A 14,068-nucleotide genomic window follows, 5' to 3' on the forward strand; every position below is an offset into this window, starting at 1 on the left:
AAAATTCATCATCATCACGCGTCTAGATGAAGCGCCAGCAAATTTCTCATGATTTTTAATCAGTGATTTTTGGTAACCATAGAGATCTAATTATTATGAGTGATGTACCATAGGGAAAAAAATGAAGAAACACTTTCTTTGATATAGGCCTATTTAATGTATTTGACTATATCAAAGCGTGGCCACATTCACCTCAGTCCCACCATACCTCCATGGTCCCACCATGGTTGGTTTGATGTGAGAAAATTTAAAGAACTTCCAGATGGCCGGAAATGACTCAAAATTTTTCATCATCACCAACATTTATATAGTAAAATCAGCTATTTTCGACAACCACGGAGATTCTAATGTGTGATGTATTGTACCATAGAACATACACTGCTTAAAAAACATGTCTTTGATGTATTTACTTTATCTACTTCAAAAGTGTGAGTCCACACGCATCTCAGCCCCACTAGTGGCTGAGGTGGTAAAATTATGGGAAATTGTACTTCTAGATTGCCGGATATGACAATCTTATATGTAAAATTCATTATTATCAATCTAATTAATCGCTGTGATGTACCATAGAAAATAAAACTTAATTGTCCTTGATGTATTTAGTTTACCTACTTCATGTGCCGAAAACCAATTTTATCTTTGCACGCTTTTTCTCATACTTCTCAAATTACAATAAAGGCACGAGCACATGAATCGTGTATATAGGTAATCCAGATGTTTGTAGGCAGAATATACCGGTATCTTGCTATAAAATAATGTGCTCTGGCTGTAGGCCTCCGCGCTCTTTCGTTAAAACCTGAGTTATTTATGCAGTTTATTTCAACAATTTTCAGGCATATCTTCTTGATTCTCGAAAAGTGAGGTGGACAACCCTTTCCCCAAAAAAATGTAGGGCGGGGGACGTGTTGCCCTTCCCCAGTGATCTGCTCCCATGGGTCCGGTGGAACACGGTGGAACACTTTTTTGTGTGGAGAACTCTATCTTGTATTTCTAGTATCTTTGCCATTCCCAATTTCTCCCTTCAGGAACATCAGACCTCCGTCGACCCTGGCGGAACCACTGGGCAGAATAGTATTGAGAATAGTGTAGCTTTGATTTTAGGCGGGGAGGGGGAACTTATTTAAATAACCAATAATTTAAAATTTTTGGCAAATTTCCCATCAGCCCTTTTTGCATACTTTGATGCGCATCACTGGTCAGACACGCTGGTTCCATGAGTTTGTAAAGTCTCTCTATTTGTTTTACTATCTGTGATGGCTGTTTGTAAGTCGTGTATTAATTTTTTCTACGATGTTAACAGTGTTAAGGTCAATGAAGATCTAAATTAGATCGGGGTCCATTAATCGCACTTGATCCCCTATATACAAAATAAAAGTCCAGCCTTGCACTAGGCCAACACCACAGCTAGGCCAGGCTATGCTAGTAGTTAGAGAGTGGTAGCAGGCCGGGCCCAGTCCTCAGCCGGCCCTAGGCCGGGGTCCTGGTTTTCCTACAAGTAGTAGGCCTAGGTTTATAGCATTGGTTCTGAGCACCTCTTGTTTTTAACTTTCCTTATAAAATATGCCAAGGCATTTACTGTACATATTTGGCTAAATACAGCCACGGTTTTCCTTGGGAAGTAGCCTGTAAGCGGTCACAATAATGAATTACAACAATACAAAGATTACTTCAGATTTCTGTATTAAATGTTTTCGTGTCTGCTGCCCTCTATAGAGTAATATTTTGTCACACACACAAAAGCTACTGTATTCAAAAACGAAACTGCATAAATCGTTAGATAAAATTATTGACGGATTTTTAGACGTTTTTCATCTAAGCTATAAAGGTAAGACATGCTTGTGTGAAACTGAATTGAAAACAGCTAGAGCACCAAAAAACGAAACAACAATCATCACTAAAAAGGAATGATAGATGCAAGAATGTTGTTGAAAATAGTGAAAAAGATGATGATCGATTATATATGCAATAAACTTTTCAACAATTATCAATGGATACAGTGCATGTAAAACTTCTACCCTGAAAACAAATAGTCGAAACAAATATTCAATCCAAACAGGGCTTGAAACTTACAATAGAACCACGGAGATGCTAGTCCGAAAGAAAATGGTGGCTGAAGTGCATCAGATGGTTAATTTTATATTCCCTCTGTATTATGTAATATCTTATTGTTTATTTATGTTGCATAATTGTGACTCCACTTTCATATTGGATTGGATTGGATTTCATCGATGTGAAACACACCAAGGATAACCCACGAATGTCCTGAGACATATTTCCAGTGGGGACCCTTCTGGTGGTGATTGGGCAGTCATGGGCCTACACTGGGAGACAATCCCCAACTACTTGTTTCCGAAAAGTGTACTGCGTTCTTTAACAGCATGCACATGGGCCATTTTGCACACAGGACCAACTGAATTAAATTTCTCATCCAATTCATCCCTCCAGCTGAAACACAAGGAGAGTAGCGATGGGAATTGAACCAGGGACCTAGAGATCTCCACGGCTCAGCGCACACACAGTGTCTACCACTTAGTGAGCTTGCTGTGCTACAGTCAAAAATTGTGTTGTACATTGTTTCCATTGTTTATTATTAATGTTAAGATATTTTGTAATAAAATGAAAGTTGAGTTGAATAGTAGTTAGGTTCAACAATTTAATCTTTTTGCTTTAAAGTCAAAATTTGGCAACTATTGAAACTTCAATTCATGAGGTATAGCTTCATTGTGATGTGCTTTTTGTGCAGACATGTAAAGACTCTACTACCAGCTCCTTTTACTTATGTTGCCCTTGCAACTTAACTGAGTGGAACTGAGTTTTTGTCTCCCTACTGCCAGTGAGTTGCTGTAATGTTAGTCGGTTTAGTCAAAAAAGTTAATACAAATTATAAAAATTAGTGATTTACCTATATGGATTTAGTTATTTTTGTACCAATTTCACCAGCTGATAAGCCTTTACTTGGACAAGTCGCCATAGTAACAGGTGCTTCTAGTGGTATTGGAGCTGCAATTGCAACCCATCTTGCCAGTGCAGGAGCGTCAGTTGCTATAGCAGCGCGCAGAGAGGAGAAGCTAAATCAACTAAGGGATGAGATTGAGGCGAACAATGGTACTGTGTTTGTGATGAAAACAGACGTTGCAAAAAGAGAAGATGTAAGTGAATCTCATCTTTAATGTAATTGTTATTGTCTTTGTACAGTAAATGAAATTGATCAAATACCTGAAATATATTACAGTACATTGTATGAATTATTTATATATACCTGTAAATTATAATTTATGTATGAGTAAAGCCTCTAATAATGTCAACAGGAGATAAATAAAGTAAACGTTATTGTTTTAAAATATTATAATAAAAGGTGATGCATTGATGTTTATAAAATACAATACTGTAAATATCATATTGATTTTTTATATATATCCACGTTGTTATTTTTTGCAATATATTTTTCTCAGCTTTATTATTTGCATGTTACTGTGTTGTGATATACGATTGTGATTTGTGCAAATAATAAAAATTGCTACTATGTTGTTAAGTGACAATATGTAATTGGTTTGGCATACATTTTTGATAACATGAGTAATCTCAAGAGAATCATTACCAGAAAAACATTAATGATGCTTTTGATGCGACCTTGCATTTTCTACATGTTCTCTGAATTGAATCCAAATGTACGTTATGACTAGAATTTGTGTAATATTGAAAAAAAAAAACATAATAACTGCCGTTTGTTAGCGTAAATTATAACGGGTGTAAAACGAAGCTGTTCAAAAAAAATGACAGCGTAAGGTAGCTCCACGGTTTAACGATGATCAGCGATATTAGTGACCTTTCTTTTTTGCTTTGTCACCTCGTAAACATAAACAGTAGTGATACTAGAATAATGCATTCAGTTGTCTGTCCAGTCCAAAAATTTCCAGCAGGGATGTACTCTGGCACTTAAGCTCTGTCCAGACTATCAAATTTTATTTGACATAAACATGTGACATGCCTAAATATGGTCATGATGACATCACATCATGACTATATATGGGCATAAAGCAGTTTTTTGTAGAAGAAAAGTTGATGATCTGTACACAGTATAAGATAAACAAGGACGTTTGGCAATTTAGGCTATTCTCATATGATTTAGATTGTATTATCAGGGGTGGATTTAGGGGGAGGGCCCAGCCCCTCTTCCCCTCCACCCCCCCACTTTTGGAAAGTGCCGTAGTAAAAAAAGAAAGAAAGAAAAAGAAAAAAATTGACCGCCCAAAATGCCTCAGAGGTTATTTTTGGGCTTCTAGAAAACAAAAATTTTGCTGGTATTTCCCCGAATCCCCTACAGTAGCTGTCTCTTATACACATCTAGATGTGTATAAGAGACAGAGATTGCCATCATCATCAATTGGTGCCCCTTTGTACATTTGATCCACCTCATCCTGGGTATAGCGTTCTCCGCTCTGCATCATCTTAGTGGCAAAGCTACGGAAATATAATCATTATCAATGTGTGTAAAAAACAGTGGAATATCTTTCTAAAAAGTCCAAATATTAAACTTACGAACACGTCATTATCATTATCGTCATTCATGTCTCAAACATTCTTGACAATATACTGTTCGAGCTGAATATAATATTTGATTCATACAAAAGACATAAATCGCAGGCCTAAGCCATGACAGATGTGCTCTGTTGGGGAAGGGTTGTCTAAAAATTGAACCGTACCGTACGTAATATTCGTTATCGTTTTTGTAAGTTTGCGAAAACTCCCTAATGTTGATATTGTCGCGGATGATACGATGATGTTGATGATAAAGTCAATGATAATAACATGGTTTTATAGAACCATAAATACGTTTTTATATAACGTAATTTCTGTCTAATTGTTTGCACAATATACCCACAACGCCCATAATGTTTGCGAATACTATGATAACGTTTGGCGTTTGCTGGGCCGGAAATGATTGATAACGATGATGATGTTGACGATAATAATGACGACAGTGATGATGATGATGATAATAATACCAGGGCCAGATTTAGAGGGGACTGGACCCCTCCCTTTTGGAGAGTAAAAAGAAAAAGAAAAAAGAAAGAAAATTTATCACCCAAAACGCCTCAGATGGTATTTTCAGGCGTCTAGAATGCAAAATTCAAGGCAGTATCGTCTCGATCGGCCCCACTTTCGCCCCCCCCCCCCTTCGGACATCTGTGGATCCGCCCCTGATTAAGTAATCATGAAAACCCACCTGTGGTGTCACCTCTGGACTCTCTGGCATGTTTATCACCTACAGCAAAACATGAACAGAAAAAATAATTTATAGATATTGCCCTCTACCAGGCTCCAATATGTAACTCAGCTTAGCCTTCGATCTTGCTATATCTTTTGACTATTTTCGGGTCATTGATTTAGTTTTTAGACCATACCACTAAGTGATGTATGACTTGGTGTTAAACATTATCACCTCCTGATTGCCTTGTAGATAAAAACTACCTTATTTAAAGTCAATTTTGCTTTATAATATTTATGAATGTATAAAAGCATGAATGAATACATAAAATGCATAAATAAATGAAATGATGCTGTTTCCACATATTAAAATATAGTTATTTTAGAAATTTACTATCAAAAGGAATGAAATAAATTATCAGTGTTGACTGTAGCATCAATTAGACTAGGATTTCAAATTTAATTAAGTATTTAACTCTAAAGGATGATTTTCTTATAAGTATATAGGCATCATTTTGAAGACTAATTTTAGTTTTTTTAGTTATTATAATAATAATATTTTATGTGTTAATGGTTTCAATATTTTTGTAAATGTAAAGATTGACATTTTTGGGTGCTGAGCGTAATAACAGTGAAAAACATTGTGATGGTGAATATGATGATAATGATAACAGTAAAGGTCATTATGTTGGCAAACATGACGACAGATAATGATGATGATGATAATGATATAGATGATGTTGACAATGATGATGATTATCTTGACGGAGACAGGAGCAGCGATGAGGATGACCAAAAGTGATGATAAGATGATGATAATGATGCCCAAAATTAAAAAGGTGTGAGGTGGAGCTGTATGTATAAAACATGTTTTCAACAAAACTAACATTGTTAATTATTTACTTTCATCAGGTAAAGCGCTTGGTTGCTGAAACAGAGAAGCAATTAGGACCAGTTGACATATTGGTGAACAATGCCGGAATAATGTATTACACATACATGAGAAGTATACAAGAAGATCAGTGGGAGAGGACTATTGACATCAATTGCAAGGTTGGTCATTCCTTCTTCACATGCATAGTACAGACCATCTACAGTAGGTCTCCCTCCAAATAAAAACCAAGTGGTCTTTATTTACAGGGAGACATGTAGTTGATAATAATAATAATAATAATAATAAAATATTTTCAGGGTGTGATGAATGGAATTGGTGCAGTACTCAACGGAATGTTAGAAAGAAAAAAAGGACATATTGTGAACATGTCATCAAATGCAGGCCGAGCGGTGAGTCTATGAAACTTTTGTTGAATTTCAAGAATATGTAAATAAGCCACGTTATAAATAATTAAATAATTATTATTACAGGTCTCCCTCCAACTAAAGACCACTTCTAGGACCAGGCTTTCCATGTAATGGTCTTCAGCAGCTTTGGTCTCTAATTAGAATAATAAAGATATATGTTAATTTAGGACCACAGAAAATTGGTCTTTAATCGGAGGTAGACCTGTGTATTTAATAATGATCTTCTGTACTTCAAGGGTGAGGAAACGTAATTTGTATTTTAAATAGTAGTTTTTAATCGATTTATCTTTCCAGTCTTTTCCTGGACTTGCGGTCTATACTGGGACCAAATATTTTGTAGAAGGAGTTTCATCATCATTAAGAAAAGAGATAGCAGGAACTGGAGTTAAGATAACTTGCATCCAACCAGGTGACGTTACCACAGAACTCATTGCTCACACAACAGACCAAGAGGTAAGTTACAGTAGGCTGAATTAGTGTCTAGAAAATTACATCATTATCTCTTAATATTTAAATTAATTAAACCCGCTTACTCTGATGTAAGTTTGTAAAGTTGCCATTCGACTGGCGATGCCAACCACATGCTTCAGAGACAACATGTAAGCTAAGAAATACCCACACTCTTTAAATAATCTTCATAAAAATATTAATCTTTGTGGAATCTCATCTATTTATTAATTTTTTTACAAAAAACCTCTTCAATATAATATATTCTATCCTCGGGAAATCTTTAGACTTTATTCACGCCTTGAAATTGATTAGATGGTATCATATTTTCAACTCCATTGTGATTGAGTCATATACAAATTTTCCATTTAATCTTTTCTAGGCTAAAGCAGAATACGCCGATGGCAGTGGAGAGAAAGTGTTAGATCCTAGTGATGTTGCGAGAGCCGTAGTGTATGCCGTCAGTCAACCTTCACATGTCGCTGTTAATGAAATTTTGATTGAACCGAGACACGCTCCGGCAGTGTAACTCGAATATGTATTATACAGGGAATGAAAATTGTAATTGTACAACTTCGAAAAATAGTGGTATTGTAAAATACCCTTGCAATAATTTTGGTTGTGTGTAACTTATGTGTTACATAGAAAATATTGTGTATACCGTAATTGAATTTTTTATATGTTACATAGACTATGGTTGTGTGTGTAACTTGAGTGAATATAGCACATGTGCATTTATTTATTTTAGTTTTCTGTCGCAGTCCCACATGTCCACATCATATGATACTGCATAGAGTAAACACCCCCCCGCCCCCCGTTTTGGACACTTTTCTGCCACATATCAAGGATATCTTTTAACCTGATAATCAGTGACTCCTCAATTAAGAGGACATTTTTTTGGTCCCGAAAGTGTTACCTTTAATAAGGGTTATATTATCGTATATGTAGGTAACTTGTTGACAATGTTTAAAAACCTGAATGTCCTGATATGGTTGTATTCTCATTTATATTGTTGGTCACATGACCAATACAAAATATTGTGTGTTCAAATATGATATGAAGGCACATACATACATACTGTAAATAAAAGGTATGTGGATTGATAAAGCAGGCCTATGATGTGGACTAGTAATGATGTAAATCACTGTTCAGGGTGGGGGATTGCCCCCACCCGCTAAATTTTTCAACATTATTTACAAAATGAAGAAAAAAAGGAAAATTATATTTAAATTTATTTATTTTATTTAGTTCTTTTATTATATATTTATTTATTTTTTCATTTATTTAAAAATAATTAATTTCCGGCCATCTAGTGTGCCATAATCATACATTTTTCCTGGGCCCCTCTCTGTTTTGAATACCTGGATCTGCCACTCTGCAGATGAGTTATTTATTCCCCTGATTTTATTTATCTTATTAGTTAGGATGAATCATCTTGTTAAAAACAGGATTTCTTTTTAATGTTATTTATTATTCATGAATGTATTACCTTCATGGACTTTATACATTAAATATGTATACAGTTGTGTTATATAGTGTATATTATATATACACTATATAACATATATATATATATATATATATATATATCATCAAAGAAAGGTAAATACAGTGTTTGAATAAAGGACAATACAATGAATGTAATTTAACAGTGTTAACAGCAATCTTTAATTTTATATATATATATATATATATATATATATATATATATTGTAACTTATTTACATACTAGATGTATTATATATATATATAAATATATATAATGCATCACACTTGTATTATATAGTGTTTATGATATATACACACTATATAATATGGTATATTATACCTTATATACATACTAGCAACGAAAATTACCACTTTTTAAAAACCTAATAATACAATGATCAGACGAAATTATATAAACCTGTATTAAAAGAATACAGGTATTTGAAACCAGTGTTATGCTAATTTATATTTAATACAATCACAGTGTGCTCATTGTTTTTTGTTTTGTTTTTTTGTAAAGCATCTAAATAAAAAGCTCTCAAGACACACATGTTGTTTATTATTATTATCATCATTATTATAATACTTAGGGTTATAGACTCACTTCTATCAAGTAAATTTATGTTATAGGTTATACCCATTATCAGCTGAAGAGAGACACATTTTCTTCTAACGATGTGTATTTTCCAACACCACGTATATATTTCTACTAATGACAAAAGTTAATACAATCTTCAGACTATTGTAACATTAGACATACACGGCTAACTTGAGTCGGAGAGCGGTACCGATAAAAGATGAACATTTTGCTGAAAAGCAGGACATAATGTAAAAAATAATCAACAGTTAATTATAAAAAAATTCATTTGATACGGTACGCTTTTAATAACTTCATTGAGTGCTAAAAACTTACGAAATTAGGAGAAATTTTATGTATAAAAAGTAAGGAATTTTAGAAACGATTTCTGGAACGGTTTATTATGTTCGTAAATATGAATGCATTTAGTGGAATCGGATCCGCTTTTTCTCATTTGATAGGTTTTTGATAACTTCAACAAATTTAAAACTCTAGAAGTTGGAAGTAAGAGAAATTTAATGCGTGCAGTTTAAAGTAATTTAGATTCAATATCTTGAACGATTTATTATATTAGTAAACTAAGGAGGTATTTAGTAGAATTCTCTGTATCGGATCCAAATGTTTTCTTTTGATACGTTTTCAATAACTTATAATATTAAAACTTTTAAAGTTTGAAGGAGGAATGGCGTTCAGATTAAAGCATTTTCGAAATGATGTCCTGAAAGATTTATTATATTCGTAAATAAGATGAAATTAGTAGCACTCTCTTTTTATTGGACTTAAATGTCAACTAATTTCCTTGATCATTTCGCAGTCTTCATTTCAAAACGGTGTTAGTTCTCCGTCTTCTGTAAATACTAGGCCTACGTAAAACAGCTTGCTTCCGTCACATGATTGATAGCGATCTTCACGCAAAACTTTACAAACATTCCACTAAATTTTTACACGATCTAGCTAATTAAAAATTACCCTAATTAACAATTCGCACACACGGCAAACTAAGCATCATTAGTCAGTAATCTCGACCTTGCAACTTTATCAAAAATTCATAAATCTATGTATCCTTAGCGATCGTACATTTTTCATATCCATAATGCCAAGCACATTTTTTCCCCACTAATATATAGCAAAGAAGTGTAATGAACTCAATTCGATATTATATATATCATGATGCTTTCGTATGTAATACCGCTGTGTATGTTATGATAAAAGCATTCATGAGTAAGATATGTTTTTTTGGAAGCATACAGTAGTGTGTTATAGATTCTACACTATCCCATCAACCGTTCTGTTCAGGTATTTGCATTTTACGCGTGAGTGAAGAAACGTAATTATCTCATCTCACATCCGATTTTTTTTTATTCCGAACTAGTTCCTCTTTTGCCATTGGAACACGATCCATGGAAATATCAACGGGTTTTTTTTTTACATCGCTTTTTGAAGATTGATGCCGTTCGCTACACATCGCCGACTCCAGAGCGTCAGTAACTGAAGTGCTCTTGCAAGTTGTAAATAGACATCGAGTAGAAATTACTTCAGCAATATCGGATTCGATAGAGAATATCACGCTGGTGATATTTAAACTACTGAGATGGTTGATACAAGTAACTTTGAAAGCAACGATCAGAAAAATGTGAAAGATTTCAGCGAACTTTGAAACGGATACGGGAAAGTGCCATAATTAATCGTACTAATTATGGATGGTCGTCTTCTAGCTTTACATTAGAAGATGATATCGTTTTAGATTATTTACCTGTATCTGAAACATCTTCATTACGCGTGGAGACTTGTAAAAACAGACGTTTAACCTAAGTGTAAGTTGTAACACTTTCCAAAAAAAAAAGGGTTTTAACAGGCCTACTTTTGTTTTTAACCATACTGCTTTGATGGGTCTGTCTGTGTTGGATATTTGCGGTAATGTTGTACAGTGTTCTGAGCAATATAGCACCCAAAGTGTACATTAACAGCCATGTGAATTTACCCTGGAATAAATTATTGATCGCAGTGCATTGGAAATACTATTTTGCACATGACATTTTGAGTGAGTGACGTATCGATAGGGGATCACTACCTCGATAATAGTTTTATTTCTTGCTCCATATTACTGAATACTAGCGTCTAGACATACTTCTATTAAACTTATGAACTCGGTGCGTTTTGACCGTTTCGATTTTATTTAAAACTCATGCTAATTCTTGCAACAGGCTTTTATATATAGGCCTATTTTTCAGTATCGTATTCCGCTGCATATTTCAAGCAAAATGTGGTTGTTTTTTTGTGTATTGACTCTGCTGCTATGTGATATCATCCGTGTGATAAGTGGACAGGATTCGGGCAATGCATCAATGTGTAAGATCGAGTGTCCGGAGCCGTTTAATCCTGATTTCGCTAGGGCAGGTAGGTTATAGCCGTATTACAAGTCAAGCTGTAGTTTATGCGTTTTAAGCAGTTCAGATAACCAGGCTGTAAAGTAAAAAATCGTGCAATTACTCAACCAAATGTTACCGTATAGAACAAATGCCACACTGGTACGCTTTACGTAAAAACGCATCTAGTTCGCGCGTACGTAGCAATCAGTTAATCACAATTTGAGCCAAATATGATATTTAAAATTTGAATACATTTTTGTATAAACATTACTTTATTGATTTACATAATTTACTAATTTAGCTGACCAATGTATAAATGCAATAGGCCTACGTTTACTTGTTGACTTTCCTTAATCCACAGACTTACAGTTATTACCAAGCCCGTGCCAGGGGGTTCAAGGGGTTCAAAAGTTTTCCAGAAATGCCTTTTTAAATCATTACAAAAAAATACCATTTGCATTAAAGTTCTTTAAATTAACTCCAAATATTTGAAATTTGACATTTTTATTGCCATTTCTGGACATCTGAGGTGTTATATTTTTTTAAATTTAACCCAACAATGATGGGGCAGAAGTGGATATGGACTCAAAGTGCCCTTTTGTGAAAAATTAGAACCGCCCTTTAAAAATCCTGCCTACGGGCTTGATTACTAATAACAATAGGTCTATGTGTAGACATTTCTGTATCTTATCTCGCTTTTATAAAAAAGAAAAATTACAGCACTACCCGGCCTTTTTATCTGAAACCGTGGATTGTCCGAATAATGCCTGTGACCCGACGTTTGATGATATTGTAAATGTTGATCGTAAAAAGATGCTAAATACAATAGTTCTATGAAATATCAGATAGGCTATAATTCCACAGGGTATATAAAATATTATAATCTATTATTATTTTGTTGCAGGAATTATATTGAATATTGGTTCAAGTAAAGCCAAATTCGATGGCAACTTGGTGCTAAACTGTAGTTTTGCTAGGGCAATACTGGAGCATAATAAAGTGTTCGATGAAAAGTTAGCTCCTTTCACAACGATGGCTGTCTTACGATACACCGACGTAAACAACCCACGTGAACTAGAAAGGGAATGTAAGTACATACTAACAGTTACCGTTACAATATAGCGCGTAGTTACGTAATAGTCGCTCGCGTATGCATATTGCGCGTTCCTGCTCAACGAGACGCTGGACAACACCCAATCACATGATGGAAAACACAGAAGGTTTACCATTTTAACAATAAGGATGAATGCAAACGTATTAAAAATTGGACTTAAAAATCCCCTGACAATTTACCAAAATACAGTGTGTATAATGCTTGACGTGTGCTGTAGTATTTAAAATTTTGGTCGTTAATTTGATTGATGGTAGGCATGCATCAATTACATTTGGAGCCACGGCTCTATTTTTGGACGGAGACTCAATTTAACTTATAACGATAAGGAGGATTTAAGTTACAATAGTACTAACCGTAATGAGTTTTACTTCAAACCATGAAAAACAAACAAATTGCATTATGTAGTTTATCTCACTTCAGTGATTACCCTTTGTTGCCCGTCACGTCTTTGATTTGCAAAACGCATTTAGAGTTCAATTCTTTCGCCTTGAATTATCATAATTCCAGGTTGTCAAACTGTATTGTTCTTAATTATATTTTCATATTACTATATTCATTATTATTGAAAATATGTACATTATTATTATTATTATTATTATTATCATCATCATCATCATCATCACCATTATTATTATTTATTATTATTATCATTATTATTATCATATCGTATTATTAAAAAATAATACAACGCATATTTAAGCAATGGAAGAGGTTTTTTACCTTGTCAAAATAGAATGTTATTCATTTAATTAAATGTAGGTGCAACTTATTGAGACCGTTTTTCTATTTCTCTATTATTATTGATCGTAAATATTGCTTTGGAAAGCAATCGATTATTAATAAATAATGATAATAATAATATTATTATCATTACTAACGTTATTTATTATATTATTATACGGACATATGTGTGAAACCTGCCGTTAAGGTTTATAATAACTTCTCATGGGTTAGGTCATCAGCACAGTAACAATTAAGAACATTCTAATTAGTGTCATAAATACCTTGGCAAGTAGCTGGTACTTCAGGATGAAACGATATCTATTAAGTTAAAGAGGTATACCTAAGGTTATGCTAGTCAATTGCCCACAAGCTGGATCAATGTTCATTATTATAGATACGTTAGTGTCATCTTAGCAAACACTATACCGTATAGCTAGGCTATAATTAGTACCGGTATGTAATGACAAGCAGTGGCATATCTAGGATCCTTGAAATGGGGGGGGGGGAGGGAATGTGAAATAAGGGGCCTCGATGATTAGGTGACGGGGTGCAGGCTCGCAAAATACAGTAATTTGAGATGATTTTTAATTACTAGTGCATGACTTTTTTGGGGGGCGGGGCGATTGGGGGGACGCTCACCACTGGATACACCACTGTAGACAAGGGGGTGACTACTCGTTTTTTCCTCCTTGGTATAAGCAAACTAGATATTATTTGGTGTCTATAGAGCTGATAAACCTATTACCGTCTGTTTGATTAGGCCCTATGTATAATATTTATATATAAGCCTGTATAAACAAGGAGATACGGTAAATACATTACTGTGCTCAAATGTAGGAA

General features: G+C 34.2%; 2 protein-coding genes across 2 annotated transcripts in view; both read left to right on the forward strand.

The window, feature by feature from the left end:
• Nucleotides 1–1,158: 1,158 nt before the first annotated feature.
• On the forward strand, nt 1,159–8,556 carry LOC117113661 (uncharacterized oxidoreductase SSP1627-like). The gene is made up of 6 exons (XM_033257069.1): nt 1,159–1,263; nt 2,941–3,149; nt 6,121–6,261; nt 6,400–6,492; nt 6,805–6,963; nt 7,340–8,556. Exons 1-6 carry the CDS (start codon nt 1,254–1,256, stop codon nt 7,484–7,486), a joined length of 759 nt encoding a protein of 252 aa, XP_033112960.1. The 5' UTR covers nt 1,159–1,253; the 3' UTR covers nt 7,487–8,556.
• Nucleotides 8,557–10,420: 1,864 nt separating this feature from the next.
• Nucleotides 10,421–14,068, forward strand: part of LOC117113645 (glutamate receptor 4-like) — an 18,698-nt gene continuing 15,050 nt past the window's right edge. The window contains exons 1-2 of the mRNA XM_033257048.1: nt 10,421–11,419; nt 12,296–12,478. Coding sequence (XP_033112939.1) covers nt 11,284–11,419; nt 12,296–12,478 — 319 coding nt within the window. The 5' untranslated portion in view covers nt 10,421–11,283. The remainder of the gene's footprint in view (nt 11,420–12,295; nt 12,479–14,068) is intronic.

This window comes from Anneissia japonica, unplaced genomic scaffold (genome assembly GCF_011630105.1).
Source record: "Anneissia japonica isolate Jap-2015-1 unplaced genomic scaffold, ASM1163010v1 scaffold1665_len535045_cov187, whole genome shotgun sequence".
Lineage (NCBI taxonomy): Eukaryota > Metazoa > Echinodermata > Crinoidea > Comatulida > Comatulidae > Anneissia > Anneissia japonica.

What these genes read in the sequence shown, in the direction of transcription:
- LOC117113661 (XM_033257069.1), top strand. An exon ending in CTATTGACATCAATTGCAAG is followed by an intron (nt 6,262 to 6,399) that starts GTTGGTCATTCC and finishes AAATATTTTCAG; the next exon opens with GGTGTGATGAATGGAATTGG. An exon ending in CTCACACAACAGACCAAGAG is followed by an intron (nt 6,964 to 7,339) that starts GTAAGTTACAGT and finishes AATCTTTTCTAG; the next exon opens with GCTAAAGCAGAATACGCCGA.